This window comes from Salvia hispanica, chromosome 3, assembly GCF_023119035.1.
Source record: "Salvia hispanica cultivar TCC Black 2014 chromosome 3, UniMelb_Shisp_WGS_1.0, whole genome shotgun sequence".
In the NCBI taxonomy this organism is placed as follows: domain Eukaryota; kingdom Viridiplantae; phylum Streptophyta; class Magnoliopsida; order Lamiales; family Lamiaceae; genus Salvia; species Salvia hispanica.
Window position 1 is genome coordinate 45836675 of NC_062967.1, and position 14970 is coordinate 45851644.

General features: G+C 34.9%; 1 protein-coding gene across 3 annotated transcripts; it reads right to left on the reverse strand.

Annotated features, from left to right (window-relative positions):
* Nucleotides 1-6251: 6251 nt before the first annotated feature.
* LOC125216162 (ABC transporter G family member 7-like) lies at nt 6252-12388 on the reverse strand. 3 transcript variants are annotated; one of them, XM_048117802.1, is made up of 11 exons: nt 12098-12388; nt 11659-11846; nt 11428-11578; nt 10943-11075; nt 10443-10638; nt 9242-9515; nt 8553-8684; nt 7599-7819; nt 7083-7295; nt 6890-6974; nt 6252-6767 (listed from the first exon to the last, which is right to left on the reverse strand). In XM_048117802.1, exons 1-11 carry the CDS (start codon nt 12278-12280, stop codon nt 6453-6455), a joined length of 2091 nt encoding a protein of 696 aa, XP_047973759.1. In that variant the 5' UTR covers nt 12281-12388; the 3' UTR covers nt 6252-6452. The 3 variants fall into 3 exon arrangements, with proteins under 3 accessions (XP_047973759.1, XP_047973758.1, XP_047973760.1); XM_048117801.1 differs by having other exon boundaries at nt 10437-10638; XM_048117803.1 differs by lacking the exon at nt 12098-12388 and adding an exon at nt 11980-12070 and having other exon boundaries at nt 10437-10638.
* Between the last annotated feature and the right edge of the window lie 2582 nt (nt 12389-14970).

Consider the following 14970-nt stretch of genomic DNA (forward strand, 5'->3'; position numbering starts at 1 on the left):
GGTTGACCCGTTAGTGACTCGATAATTTTAGGTTGATGTGACTTATGAGTTCTAGTGACCCATTAAAAATATAATAGTATTAGCATTATTATTTTAATTATTTATTTTTTTTCTTTTAAAAAAATACTACTAGTATTTATTTTATTCTCTAGATTCGTGTAAATCAAATTTTTTTATCGTAAATTATGTTTTTTTTTATGTGGTAATCATGTTTAAAACCAGATTTAATAAGGTAATATCATGTTTTAGTCAAGTCGTGTCATGTCAACCCATATTATATCATGTCGTTAATGAGTCTATGCCCAATACATGTCAGGTTCAGGTTTGATGTTAGCAGGCCAGTTCAGGCGCACACTGAGAATTTACTTAATAAGTCAGATTTGAGTTAGATCTTAAAAGGATAGATCGTCACCAAGTTGACTTGATAATAACTACTCCCTCCGTCCGCGAATATGAGTCCCGGTTGAGTTGGGTGCAGATTTTAAGAAAAGTTTGAGTGTAATAATTAAAGTGTGTGATAGTGGAATGTGGGACCCATTTATATTATTATTTGCTTTATTATTTGGAATAATGAAATCTAACATTAAGAGATAGAGTGAGATATTGCATCAAAATGGATTAAAATTAATTGCAGCTTCTAAATTAAGGGAACAATGGGGTTATTTTTTATACTCCCAAGATAAAATGTCTAACCGGGACTCCTATTTGCGGACGGAGGGAGTAATTAACTTGCACAAACAGCTACTCCCTTCGTTCCAAAGTAATGAAGTCATTTTATCATTTTGGTACGTTCCATAGTAGTGAAATTATTTCCCTTTTTAGTAAAAATCAAGTATTTCTTCTCATTTACTTTATTTTCTCTCATTTCTCTACCTTTTTTTATTTTCTACTTTATTCTTCCTTTACTAACTCATTAACCCAAAAATAAACGTCCCAGCTACCGTGGAGGGGGAGTATATATTATTGGGAAAGAGAGAGTAATTTGTAGCTCGGTCCATCTGGGTGAAGAAACAGCTAAACCCTAGAAAGGGGTAGAGTGAATGTTGAAGAAGAGTAAATGGCAAGAAGAAAGTGTTAAATGAGTTGACAGATGACAAGACTAGTCACAGGGGCGATGACACGAGTCATCCCAACCATCAATGCCTATTAAAAAGAAACCAAAGCTTCATCCAAACAGGGTAATAATATCTGCATTTTCATCTGCCAAAATTAGTACCTTCTCCACAGCGTGAATAGTATTTTCTTGCAAACATTAAGGTACCATTCCTTTTAATCTCCTTCAAAGTTCAACATATTTGGTGTCTCATCACATATGTTTATATAATTATTTTCTCATATTGCAACCCTTTTATTTAGGTGACTGAAAATTAATGAATTCATCATACAGGATTATTAAGTAATCCACTCCCCTAAAAATGGTATGGTATGACTTATGAGCATATAACAAGCGAATATCATATTTCAATCCACTCATACTAACTTGTCTATTTTCTTGTTCGTAAATATATTTTCTGAGATGCTACATGCTTTTCAAATAAAATCCCTGCCCATATGTCACGACAACATGATTTTTTTTTTTTGTCCGAATTCTTCTGCCTTTTATACAGATTTGAATTTATGATCACCTTAATTGGATTTGCACAATTAAGATTGTGATTTGAATTTGCAAGACTCAAAAGAAATGACTCGTCCATTGATCAGATTATTATATGATTGTAAATATAACACATCAGATAATGTAGTACTAGTAGTATTAATTATTTTATATTTATACATCAATTGCTATAGTAAATTTCTATCAGATAAAGTACAAAATCAATTGGATTGTTAAATTCAATATTTTCGGGAAATATTTATATGCTGTTTCCCCACCTAGTTTATTGTTTAGTCGATGTGAAACGCTAATTGAGTGAACTGAATTGTGCTGGGAGACTTTAAGCCTTAATTCATAAACTCGGTCGAACAGGATTAGTTGGATTCTACCAAAAGCGGATTCGGTACATCTATGGTGAAAAAAAAAATACCTTTTTTTAATTAGAATATATAGTAATACTCCATAAAAGTGTGAAATGAATAGTGTTCGTGAGTAATCATTTTCTTATAGACTATATTAAACATAATATATATAGTTATGTAGAGTAAGTGGCAAGTGCCCATTTTCTTAGTTTGAGTGCATGTGAACAATATAATAGTCCAACTTTACCAAAGACTATGAATTATCACAATTGTAGAATGCTACTATGATTTAGTACAAGAAATTGCAAATGTTAGCACAGTAGCCAAGTTTACCTCTGTGTATGGTGAGCTGTTCGATTTGATGTATAACAAGTGTACGAAGTTACAAAATTGTGTTGTCCAATTGAAAAACCATCAATCACTACAACTATGAAATCATTTACTGCTATAATAATATAGCCAAGCAACATCCAGCTATTTTCATCTTTGATATGCATTCTGCGCTAAATCCATTTCTCAGCCCTTATTAGATTTTCATGTCTCCCCCTGAATCTCACAATCGATCATCATGTGTCCTATTTATATACCCCATCATTCCACAAATTTCATTCATCTCTTATCTACTTAGCTTTTCTCCCATAATATTAAACGGGTTCATTTGGAGTGTGTGTGTGTGTCTTAGGGTTGTCAGTAAAGGGAGCTTCGTTCAGTCCAGTCCGAGGCAGTTCTAGAGCTGAAGACACAGCTGCTGGCTCGTTGGTTCGTGAACTCATCCAACTCTTCGGGTCGTGATTGATGGGTTCTTGATCCAATGATGCAGGAGCTATGTTCAGTTTCTTCTGTCACGTCTTGGACTGAAGGGAGCTCCCTTTTTTCAATTCTTTTATGCCTTGCTTTTGATCATTAATTATTACTCCTAGTATTCTAATTTGGCTTTGATTTTTCTTCAGGTTGCTGTCTATTTCTATTAGGAATTCATGCTAGGGATAATTTTTTGGTATGGGATTCCAAGGGCTTGTTATATGTATGAACTTACTGCTAACTCCACTTCTGTTTTTATTTTGCATGCAGGTTTACAATCAAGAGACAGCTATGAAGGGAAATGACAAGGAGGGAGTAGTTTAATTATCAGTAGGTTACTTCTAATAACTTTAATAAAGACTCCAAAATAAAGATTTAGTTTGTCAATGATTACAAAATATGTTATAAAAGAGGATAGAAACCTAGCTGTTTAAGTTGTTGTGTATGTTGACTTATACTATTGTTTTTAGAGTCACTTAAAACTATTTTTACTTATTTGTAAAAAACAATTCTTTGACACGTTTGGATCTAAGCTACTCAGTAGTAAATAAGTATTCTCAAATTCCTTAGGAACATATGGTTCTTTCAGATTAATTGATTGTCTATATTACTGTCATTTTTCTAATTGTATTATTTAATCTTTTATCTCTTGTTTTTCTCTCTAGTCTCCTTCTCTATAAAATTAAATATCTTATGTACATTTCTCTTGTCTAATTAGAAGTGTGTACGCAACAATCATATATTTTACTATCTGTTTGTCAAAATAAAACACTAAATTTGTGCAACGTACGTGGTCGCATTAATATTTCATTCCCATCATGCACCAATTGTAGTGTTGGTGGCTAGAATATTTTTAGGGAGTATTGCGAAAATTTATAGAAATAGTGATAAATTTTGTTGAAAAAACGTCACCTTGTGGGCCAACTACGGCTTGTCGTCCCATGGGAATCAAAGCGGAGAAGGGGGAAGGGTCCGACAATTAGCACTAAACCACCCCACCAAGACCCGCTCAACTCTCAATACATTGTTGGTGCTATGAACAGGATGAGCAAAAATCTCCAACTCCGGCGGTTGGAGGCAGAATTGGCTTTGGAGCTGCACAATTGACATTATTGCTCAACTCCGCATGGATTTGAAGTCAATGTACTACTTTTCAATTTTAAGAAATACTTACTATAATTTTTTTTTGGGGGGTGGGGGCTTATAATTTTAAATTTTCAGAACTTATAATTTTAATACTTTATAATGAAGTTATTAAGTAATTTATATTGTTAAATATATAGTATTTAAATTTTATAATAAATGAAAGATGTAACCCATTGTAGGAGTTGTGGTATGATTCAAAATTTCAGGGAAATGATTAGGACAATTTTCAACAACCATATCCCAAAATCCCATGTCCGAACAATATTATATGGGCCGAATTTGAAACCGAATGTAGGCCAAGATGTATATATTTACATTAAATTAAGCAACGGAATATCATAGAATTACAAGCCCTACAATGCTCACCAAATTACACATGACAACATAAACGGCCACTAACACGCAAATTAAGAAAAGAGCTCCCGTCGCCAAAACTAAGCTTGGCCTTTCATTCATCACCCAAATTTGTAGTAACCCTACTATTTCAATCACATCACCGCCGTAGAGCTTATGCCATTCCTTCTCCCATCTCCACCAGCTCGACGGCGGCGCGTGCTCTTCCTCCTTCATCTTCACTTCATGGATTCTCTTGCGAAGTACGATCAAGCTTCGATCCACGTAGTCGTTGTAACCACCGTCCATTTTCATTGATAATATTTTACAATCAACTCTCTTTCGTGCTCTTGAACTAGGGTTCTTGTGCTTGAAATTGATTTGGAGGTATTTGATTGAAGTTGCTGCCATTTTAAATAAATTAGGGTTTTGATCGTGTAATAAATACTACGTATATATATAGGAGCTTTAATTAGGGAACAAAGAGAATTTAAGAGTTGGAAATGGAAGAACACGTTTGTTGATTGTTATAATTAAGCTTAATTATGTGTGCTTGAGTGGAATTCCAGCTCAAATTCGCGTTTTCTGCCTTATGTCACCATCATTATGATTCGTAAATTGACGTGTCTTGATTTGATCTTAATTATTAATTATTAATATGCACCGATTACATGAAAACAACGTTATAAATGCGTGAATTAGTGTGTGTATGTAGCTTTAATTTGTTACAGCTGAGCTGACCAAAATCTATGTGAAATCTATGACTAAATTACTTTCTTTATTATTATGTATAGTCCTATAGAGATATATATCATGCGCGCGTGAAATAATATATGCTTTGAAATAGCTTAAAGAAAATAGAAAATGAAAGAAAAACCAACATATATTGCGGTTTTAAGTACATCCATACATATTTAAGTTTTTATTCCGGTGGTCTCTTATGAGAACATCCTCATGTCATGTGCCACACATGGCTTCATATCAAATATGATTAAGTAAATAAATAAGTTCTAACTCATGAATATTAATAAATTAAAATTGGGTGTAGCGTCCCTATGTAAAACATCCCCACATTAAACTTTATCGATATATACTACTAGTACTTAACTGCTTTTTATTTGGGCACCATTGAAGGTTTTATTAACAGACAAATTATCATCTATATTTGGATAGAGTGTAATTTTATGTATGTAAGTAATCCATGTAATTTTGGGATTTTCCACCACCCATTAAATTAGTCTACATATCTCGGAACTTCTCAATTATTAATGCATGTCACATATATATTTAACTATATCAAATTAGTATTAACATTATTAAGGAAAAGCAATGCAAAACTCAATTGTTAAGGTTGTTAGACCGCTGTTAACAATATAAAGTAGGAGTAAGTAGGAAATCGAGTTAACGTTGAACATATATAAAACGTGTTTTGAATAAATGGTTACATATAAAGTCCAAGATATCTTTGATCATATTTTATGTAAAACTATTAGTACTCCCTCTGTTTAAATAGGAACTTCTGAAATGATACGAATTTTAATACAAAATTGGTAAAGTAAAAAGAGATAAAAAAAATTTGTGTTAGCTGAAAATAAGTATCTCTCAGAGAGAGAGAGAAAAAAAAATTCTAAAATGGAAAGTTTCTATTTTTAGGAAATGGACCAAAATTTTAAAAATACAAAGGGAGTATTTCTTTTAATTATTCTAGACTAGTGGAGTCTGGATTAAATTTGTAACATAGTAAAATTAAGGTTTCCCCACTGTTTGAATAATGGGGTTACTTCTTGGGACGGAGTAGGTACTAATTGTTGTTCAAACAAATTCGATGGCTGATTGCTGAATTTAATTGATAGAGGAAAAATATCTGCATTAAGCTGGAATAAAGACCTCCGAAATTGTAAAAATTCACGTCAATATAGATAGAGAAAATGTTTGGGTGAGAATTACCAATAGAAACGGAAAAACATATACTCCTATGTTTTAGCAATATTTCTAATAGTAATTCAAAAATCAAGGCATGACATGGCAGATGTAGTACTCAAGCTTTGATGAGTTTCTGAGTGCACAATACCATGTATTTTCACTATCATTATGTACTAAAATAGAGCTACCTTCTTTATTTTGCAGGCATCGCCTCCAATTCTGCACCTGTATGATATAAATAATACTAGCAAGTAGTTGCATATATCACATAAAGATTATCGCAGTCGAAGTAATTACAAACCATCTATGCCGAATAGATTAAGTGGCTCAGAGGGAGGAGATGGAAGTGGCTGGTCGGGTTTACCTTGGTCGTCCGGAAGTGGGGATTCGGGTTGTTGATCATATGGTTCCTCAGTTTCACTTTCAAGAGGCTCGGGGTTTGGAGGTGTTTGTAATTGATCGCGAGGAGGCGGCTCAAGTTGTTGGTACTTGGGTTTATTTTTCTCCAGCATAAGGTAAGTGGTGTAATACCAAAAGAGTAGTATTCTACTTTGAGCAACCACTGTGTCTCTGATCCTACTGCCTCCAAAGGAAAGTCGATCAAGTGCCTGCAGAAGACGGTAATTCCAGATTGATTGAACAGGTAATGGTAGAAACAAACATAACATCAAGTATTTTTTTTCATCAGCATAAGGCAAGAATACAGTGTTAATTAGAATGCATCACTCACTTGGTCGCCAGTCTGAATGTCAAAGGAGTTCTGATGATCAAACTGAAGCCCGCTGAATTCATTAATGCAAAGCCCTTGAAATGCCCTGAACATAAAATAACGACGCTTAAATATAGTTATCATTATTCAGGAATGGCGTAGTTAACCTCAGGCAAAGACTATAAAGTAAGGTGTAAATCACGAATGAAGCTACCATCTGATGAGAGAAACACGAGGGATCCAGCGGAAGATGATTGGTGTGTTCTCTGCATTGACGTAGTAGCCTCCAAATACAATGAATAAAGTCATAAAAGATGGTCCTACTGCCAGAGCTGCTTCAGTGGTCGGAACCATAGCACCAACAGTTAGGCCCATCGCAGATGCAGCAAAGGATTCAGTGGTTACTATTCCACAGAACTTCCCAAATCTAGAGAACAACATTTTTTAGCACAAGGCTTGCACAAAAACAAATTGAAAATGCTTGAATTCAGAAATTTTTCTAAGATACTAAAGATAACTTCACTTGATGTGCATAATGATGCTTGTAAAAATTTCCAATGTGGGTATGCAATATCTAAGGGTACATCATATTCGGCAACTATTCTACTTCTAGTGAAAAGGTCCTGAGATAGAAGTGTTGGATCAGGATGAACAGAAATCTTTAAGTGACACATACCATTATCCTAAAGATGAGTAACACCAACTGAAGGTATCAGTAAAAATAACTCACCTTGACAATGTTGGATGAAGACGGGTCATGGGGTATAAAACAGTACCAAAGAGCAACGGGAATGCTGCTCCAACAGGGATCTCAGCTAATAATTTTGACAGTAAATATGGCCCTAACAAATAGGACCCTTTTGCTCTTTCTCTATCGACAATCACACGTTCCTTAGGAAATACGCCGACTGTCTTTGATAGTGCAGCCATTGCAGTGTTTATAGCCGCAACCTGAATAAGACATCCCAAGAAGTACAGGTATGATATTAATGTTTATTCCGTAGATGTTTAGTATTGCCAAACATCTGAAGTAGTAGTAATTTACTAAGAATTAAATGGATCCTGGTTGGAAATCTATGTCAAACGAGTAAGACCACTGCTAAACCCAACCACACATGATTTCTGTTAAAACTCTAAGCACACTATGAATGCGAACAAAGCTGTCAACTACAGCTTAACATAATCAAACTGGCGAAGAAACCGATACAGCAGTTCAAATATCAAGACCTGGTCAGTGCCGTGGTATATATAAAACTTACTTTAGCCAAATAACTAGTACAGGGCCAGAATTCTAACCAAAGCTATATATGGCCAGTGCAAATATACGAAGGCCAAACTTCAGATGCCAGGATGAGTTCTCATATTTTTTTGTGGTGCGGTATCAAAAGAAGTATGACAAGTTGCTACATTAGCAAATGATAAGAAATAATGAAAAAAATGAACATTTAGCGATACCAAAGCAGAACAAAGGCAGTTTGAACTAACAAAGGCAGTTTGAACTATCCATCATAAGAAAATATCACTAACAAGAGTACTTAATGCATGCATGCGCCTACTTGTGTGTGGACATAAAGATCAAGCAAGCAAGCGGGACACGGAATTAACCATTATCCAATCTTTCATTCTTTCTGCAACATATCTGTAAGACAGCACTGGCAGTAAAGAAGTCAAAGCATTAACACACCTGAAGCAATCCCATTCTATCTTGTATCGATGTCTGTGACCTTCCCATTCTCCAAAAGACAGAACCAAATATGATAGCTGATGCTATTGACATCCTTGATCGAACTTTATTTGTTGGGCCATCACGAGAAGCCTAGATATCCATAAAAATTGACCAAACATACAAGAGACAGATAAACATCTTCAAGTATGAATTTGATGTTAACAAAATGCTACAAATAACAAATAAGAACTAAAACTAGGCGGATATATAACTCCCATAATATCCAAATTTTGGAAGTGGCCCGAGTCCACATGACTAGGATGATATTATAGTGCATGGGTAATGATGAAACCAACATACATTCACCACCTTGAACAAATAAGATTGTCTCACTAGAAAATACAGATAACATACAGTAAATAAACAAAGTTTGTTGGTCAGCACATTCCTGTTTATTGGTGCTCACTTAACAAACCTTATCACATTAATGTAGTCAAAACATAGAAATTGATTTCTACATTGTCATATTAGGGAACTGATATGTCTTATTCATGTCATTCCACCTAGCAAAAAGATGTAATGACAGCTTCTTATTTGCCATCATGGCAACTCATCCGCAGAAATATGAATACAACTCTTTGTATAAGAGGATATGTTAAGTAATACTCATTTTACTAAGTTTAATGACAGTATTTGTATTTATTTACCTGCATCCATGCACGTCTGAGGAGCAAACAGAATTGCCTCCACCAACCACCTTTACCTTTTGTAATAGCTTTCTTCCTCAAGATTGTGGTGTCCTTAAGATCTAGCCCTGTAAGTGAAGTTCCGTATAGAGTTGATGGAATCTGCTCAGAAAATGACTCAATAAGACCATCTATTCTTTTCTGAGAAGCGTCAACACTCTCAGCAGAACTGTAGTCTACTGAAATGAGATCAGCCAAAAATTCAGCCGGATTGACATGATCAGGGCAGATGAACCTGTCATTTACTTACACGGTCAACTGATAACTTCACAATAAGAATAGCTTCTTGTTATATCTATAAGATTTGAATTGGATGCAATTTCACATGAGCCCAACTCAAAAAATCTCATTTTAGCGATATAATTCTGAAAAATAGCCAAATAATGATACTTCCATTTTATTTTACCAGGATAAATCAAATTAAATACAAAATAACTTTACTGTAAGTATAATTATATGATAACTATTGAGATTCATTCTCCTCCTTAATGCATTCTATGAATGGCGAGATAACAAGTTAGTTTTCATTGCCATTTCTAAATAATAGTGTATACAAAGCCTCGGCACCATAATTTGACCAAGTCTCAGGCACAAGTCCGCTCAACAAGGAGCATCAAACCGACCACCATCTCTATTAATGTTCCGTGCAAAGTTCAAAACACGCGATCGAGTGTTTAGAGTATAAATTGGTTCCTTAGCTTGGAACTGATGTAAACCAGGGTTTTTCTTTAGCAGGGAATGCTTTTTATACATGAAGACAAGGTTCGAGGATATTATGAAATTAATATTACATATGCAATATCAAGAATCACACGTTATTGGAAGCAGATGATTCATCAAATTATGCCTGTGTATATGCAATATCAAAAATCATATGTTATTGGAAGTAGATGATTCAGCAAATCATGCCTGTGTGCATAGATAATTGTGTTTTAAATAAAAAATTTAACGCTCAAAATGCTCTTAAGATGAGTTGAGATTTTCACAACAACAGTAGAACTTGAAAGAACAAAATAGATATAAGTCCTCCATAAAACAATGATTTTCTCACACCAATATAGATGAACGAGTAGGCATCCAATCACCCGCTCCTAGTATACGGATATAATAGCAGTTTGAAATCTCATTTTTAAGTGAAGAGAAACAGACAACAAACACAAACTTTGAGAAGTAAGCCAGAGTTTCATCACTTGCAGGACCCGCATAGACAAGTGAACCTTCTGTGAGCAACACAATGTCGTCAAATTTTGCATACACCGATCCTCTAGGTTGGTGTATAGAACAGATTACTGTATGACCGTCCTGTGCAAGTTGACGTAGTGTTTCCATCACTTTCTCAGCCTGGAAGGCATCTAGTCCTGAAGAAGTGATTTATAATAACACAGAGTTTTGCACATATAGAATTCATATGTAAAACAGGTATGACATAAAAGAAATGGTGGAGAAAGAGAGCAAGAAAGACAAAAGTAGAGATAGCCACAATACTTAACCCATGACTGGAGAGTTAGGAGATGAAATAAGGTCAACCATGATTACAAATGTTAATTTTGCTATGATATCTAAAAAAATAAGTTTTGGTCATTTGGTTGAAATGAAAATTGTCACTTAACCAAACAAATTTCTGCATCAATACAGACAATTTTGAGGAAGAAATAACCATGCCTGTTGTAGGTTCATCAGCAAAAATGACAGACGGGCTAGCAATCAGCTCGCATGCCAGTGACAATCTTTTCTTTTCCCCACCACTGATCCCACGGACTTTTGCATCCCCAACACGCGAATCAGCACAACTGACCTTTTATGAAAAGCACAAAGAACGCATCAAAGGAGAATGATTAGCATATACTTGCGTCCTATAAGCCATGAGCAACTATCCGTGGAACTTGCCTAATGTACAGGTACTCATTATACTGATCTACAAGTTAGATGTTCGTAAATGGTAAAATTGCTCATTTGGCAGATATATGTCAGTCTTTGCATTAAAAAATGTTGAGCAAAAACAAAAATGCAGGCATTCAGTCAAAACCAATTAAAATGTTCAGAAAGTTCTTGTATCTAAAAAACAGCTGGTTAAAATGTATAATGATTATTCCAATTCAAAAAAACCTGATGTACACAGTTAATATTTAGCAAAACTGAGAACTCACCAGGCCAGTTTTGAACAAGAGATCAGTAACATACTGATCTCTTGCTTCGGGTGAAGATATATCCTGCAGCTGCAGCTCAGCAGCAAGGGAGAGCGTTTCTCGCACAGTCAATTGTGAGAAAAAAAGATCCTCCTGCCTAATATAAGCCAACCTGCAACAATATTCACCCCATCATCAACTAACTGAAAATGATTTCTAAGGAGGCAGTGTTGTTAAGAAAGACAGCCATACTTGTAATTTCTATTTGAGTATCGGCCATTAACCTCGAAAAGGCCAGATAAATGCAGCCTGGGTGATGCCACTAACTGACCAGCCAAAACATTAAGCAAGGTAGTCTTCCCAGATCCAGAAGGGCCCATTATCGCAAGTAATCTACCAGGCTTTGCCTCTCCGCTGACATTTTTCAGCAGAAAACGGACCTAAAACGATTTTAATGCGATGTAAAGTATGAAGATAAACACTAAACACTGACTGCCCCTTGTAATTCTTATAAATGCAAGTGTCCAAGTTTCGTTTCCTATAATCCATTGTTACTCAGAATGGTAAATTAACCTCGCTAGAGACGCATCTCAGGCTCAGCAGCCGTCGGAATCACGAAGCAGAAAAGGCACAAAACAACAATGCTCTGCATGTACGGATATATATGATTCATAACCGTAATTTCACTCACTAATTTGGAGGATTTATCGGAAATCGAGCAATTAATATTGGCCCATTTGATAGTGATCGGCGCAATTCGGACTTCCGCCGCCGGAACCTGACCTTCTTCCTCCTCCTCCTCGGGAAGTAACTCCAGGCCAGGGCCAGAGAAGAGGCGGAGCAGCAAAGCCGCCGCCACTGCCGCCAGCAGCATCTCTCACTCCCTCTTTCTCTCTAGTTTCTTGTGCGCGCTATCTTTGGCTCAAAGCCACCGAGGCAGAGGCAGAGGCCGGTAAGACGCGGTTCCACTCCAACAATAATACGTACGTATACAGGAGATTACTCAACTAACATTTGTTGACCTTCAAAAATATTGGCGATTCGTTACATGCCAGATCACCACGTGTCCCTAATTAACGATAACATACCATACTATTACTACCTCTATATTTTTATTTGAACTACTATGTCTATTATGATTATCCGTACTATGCAGTATGCACGGATTAAAATAATCAAACAATGATTTTTACTTCATCAATTAATTAAATAAATTAGAATCAATATTATTATATGAAAATTGTAAATAAAATGAGTAACAACATTTTAGTCATATGCGGATTAAACATGTGTACTCGGGGATGTGATCAAATGAAAACTCTAAATATTATACAAATTTAAAACTATGATCTGGACCATTAAAAAATGTCAACAGATCACAAAAAGCATCAACAAGAAAATGTCAACAGAATTTCAACGGTAGTCAATGATTGATGTTGTGTTGATACTGTGTTGACATTAAAATCTTGAAATTTTGTACTGTGTTGATATTGTATTGAAACTATGTTGAAGCTATGTTGAAGAATTTTTAGCTTGTACAATATATAAGTTTGCATTTTATCACTACCATGTGTACTCCTACTATATAGGTTGATAGTGAAACACAATAAACTTGAACCAATTAATCACAAGATATAACGTTTAATGATTAAATAATAGATGATGAAAATCTATCACAATACAAATTGGATAAGGATAACTATTTATAATCGTTTTAAAAATTTCTTTATACACTATATTAACTTTAGAATTAAATTAACAATCACTCTCGTCATTAAAAAAATTACTATAAAAAACTTCTTTATACACAATGTTAACTTTAGAATTAAAAGAACAATCACTTCGTCATTAAAAATTCAACTTTTCACAACTCATCACTCTCCAACAAAATTTGAAGGTAAAATAACTCATATTCAGACAAATTTTCTTCTTTAATATGACTAGTTTACATTTTTATCTGGATTAGGATCTGCATTTTTTTAAAAATCTTACCCATTTTCAGATAGAATTGAATTATAATATTTTTTTATTAAGAAATGGAATTGGAATTGGTGGAATTAGAATTCTATTCCAAATCACCATATTTTTATCCTACCAAACAATGGAATTAGAATTGGAGACTCCATTTCCAAGGTTTGAATTCCACGATACCGAATGGAGTCTGATGCTTTAGCGACTTAGAGTTTTTTGCTAAATTCTAACTAATTTTAGAACTTTTATTTTAAAATTAAAAAGTGAATTCGCAACTCCACAAATTGTCTACTTTGTAATTATTATTATTGTTGTTGTTGTTGTTGTTTACATTAAATTCCAAAGGAAAGGATTTCCCAGATCCAAAACTTAAAAATATAGAGTAAACTTAAACATAACATAAAACCCCCAACTGACTTAAAACCTAGAATAAACTTAAACATAACATACCTAGAATAAACTTAAACATAACATGAAAACCTAGAACAGACTTAAACCACCACTTCTTGTGTTTCTTAGCCGGAGATGCTTCATCATCAACAGGCTCGGGACCATTGGCCGGCGGTACCGGAGCAGCCCCCGCAGGCGTCGAAGAGGAACTAGGTCAACAGTAGCAGATCGCTGAAGTAAAGTAAAAACATGTGCATTAATAACCGTTTCAGTGTAATTGACGATTTGCTTTGCAAGGTTTTGTACTTTTTTGGTACATGGGATTGTAATGATGTTATACACACCTCAATATATTTTTTAGAATAATAATGAAATAGCAAATTAAATACTCGTAAATGTTTGATTCACTTGCAATTATAGCAGAACCTAGGTGTGTTGGTGAGAACCGGATAATTAAGCATCTTATGAATACAAAAAACATGTTATGTGTCTTTGGTAGTCCGACCCAAACCGGACTTGTGGCCCGGTGATAAACACGGATTTTGCATGTTTTTAAGGACTAGATTTGACTTGTTTTAAATGTCAATCATGCAAATTATGTTCTTAAATTGCATATGTTATACATTTGGTATTTTTGATGTGTTTGTTGATGAATGATAGAAAAAGATAGAAAAAGGGTGCAAAAAGACCAAGGTGCAACAGCCTCTGTTCGAGCCCATTCTGCCAACGATTTTGAAGTCCAATCAGTGCTTAATTCATACCATTCTCTTCATCTTCGAAAGAACTTCGCGTGGATACCTTGATCGTCTCAATCGGAGTTCTGTGGAGAAAGTTATGACTATTCTACGAACATTGCGCAGTGCAGTCAAAGCTGTCGGAAATTAGGCGGAAATTCAAGGAAGGAATATATTATTGCTCAAATCTCTCCTTTTAATTGAAGGATTCGAAAATATCATATTTTCAATTAATTGGAGGATATTATTTACCATTCTAAACCTTTTTCTAGCCTATAAATACCTCCTTAACCTAATTCATAATTCATCTCAGAGCCTCCAATCCTTTTCCCTCTACACATTCCTCCATTCCATAATCCACACATAATTCATCCATCTTCCATTGGAGCGGAGCTCTGCAGATCCAGGCAAGAGAAGACTGGAGATTGAAGATTCAACCTTGGGTTTTATCAAATTCTTTCATGTCTAG

Bases quoted from the DNA above. Each gene is read 5' to 3' on its own strand.
- LOC125216162 (XM_048117801.1), bottom strand. From the start codon at position 12,280: ATGCTGCTGGCGGCAGTGGCGGCGGCTTTGCTGCTCCGCCTCTTCTCT. The intron at 8,685-9,241 runs GTAAATAAATAC...ATGGATATCTAG, and splicing joins TCAGACGTGCATGGATGCAG to GCTTCTCGTGATGGCCCAAC. The intron at 6,768-6,889 runs GTGAGTGATGCA...CGTCTTCTGCAG, and splicing joins ACATTCAGACTGGCGACCAA to GCACTTGATCGACTTTCCTT.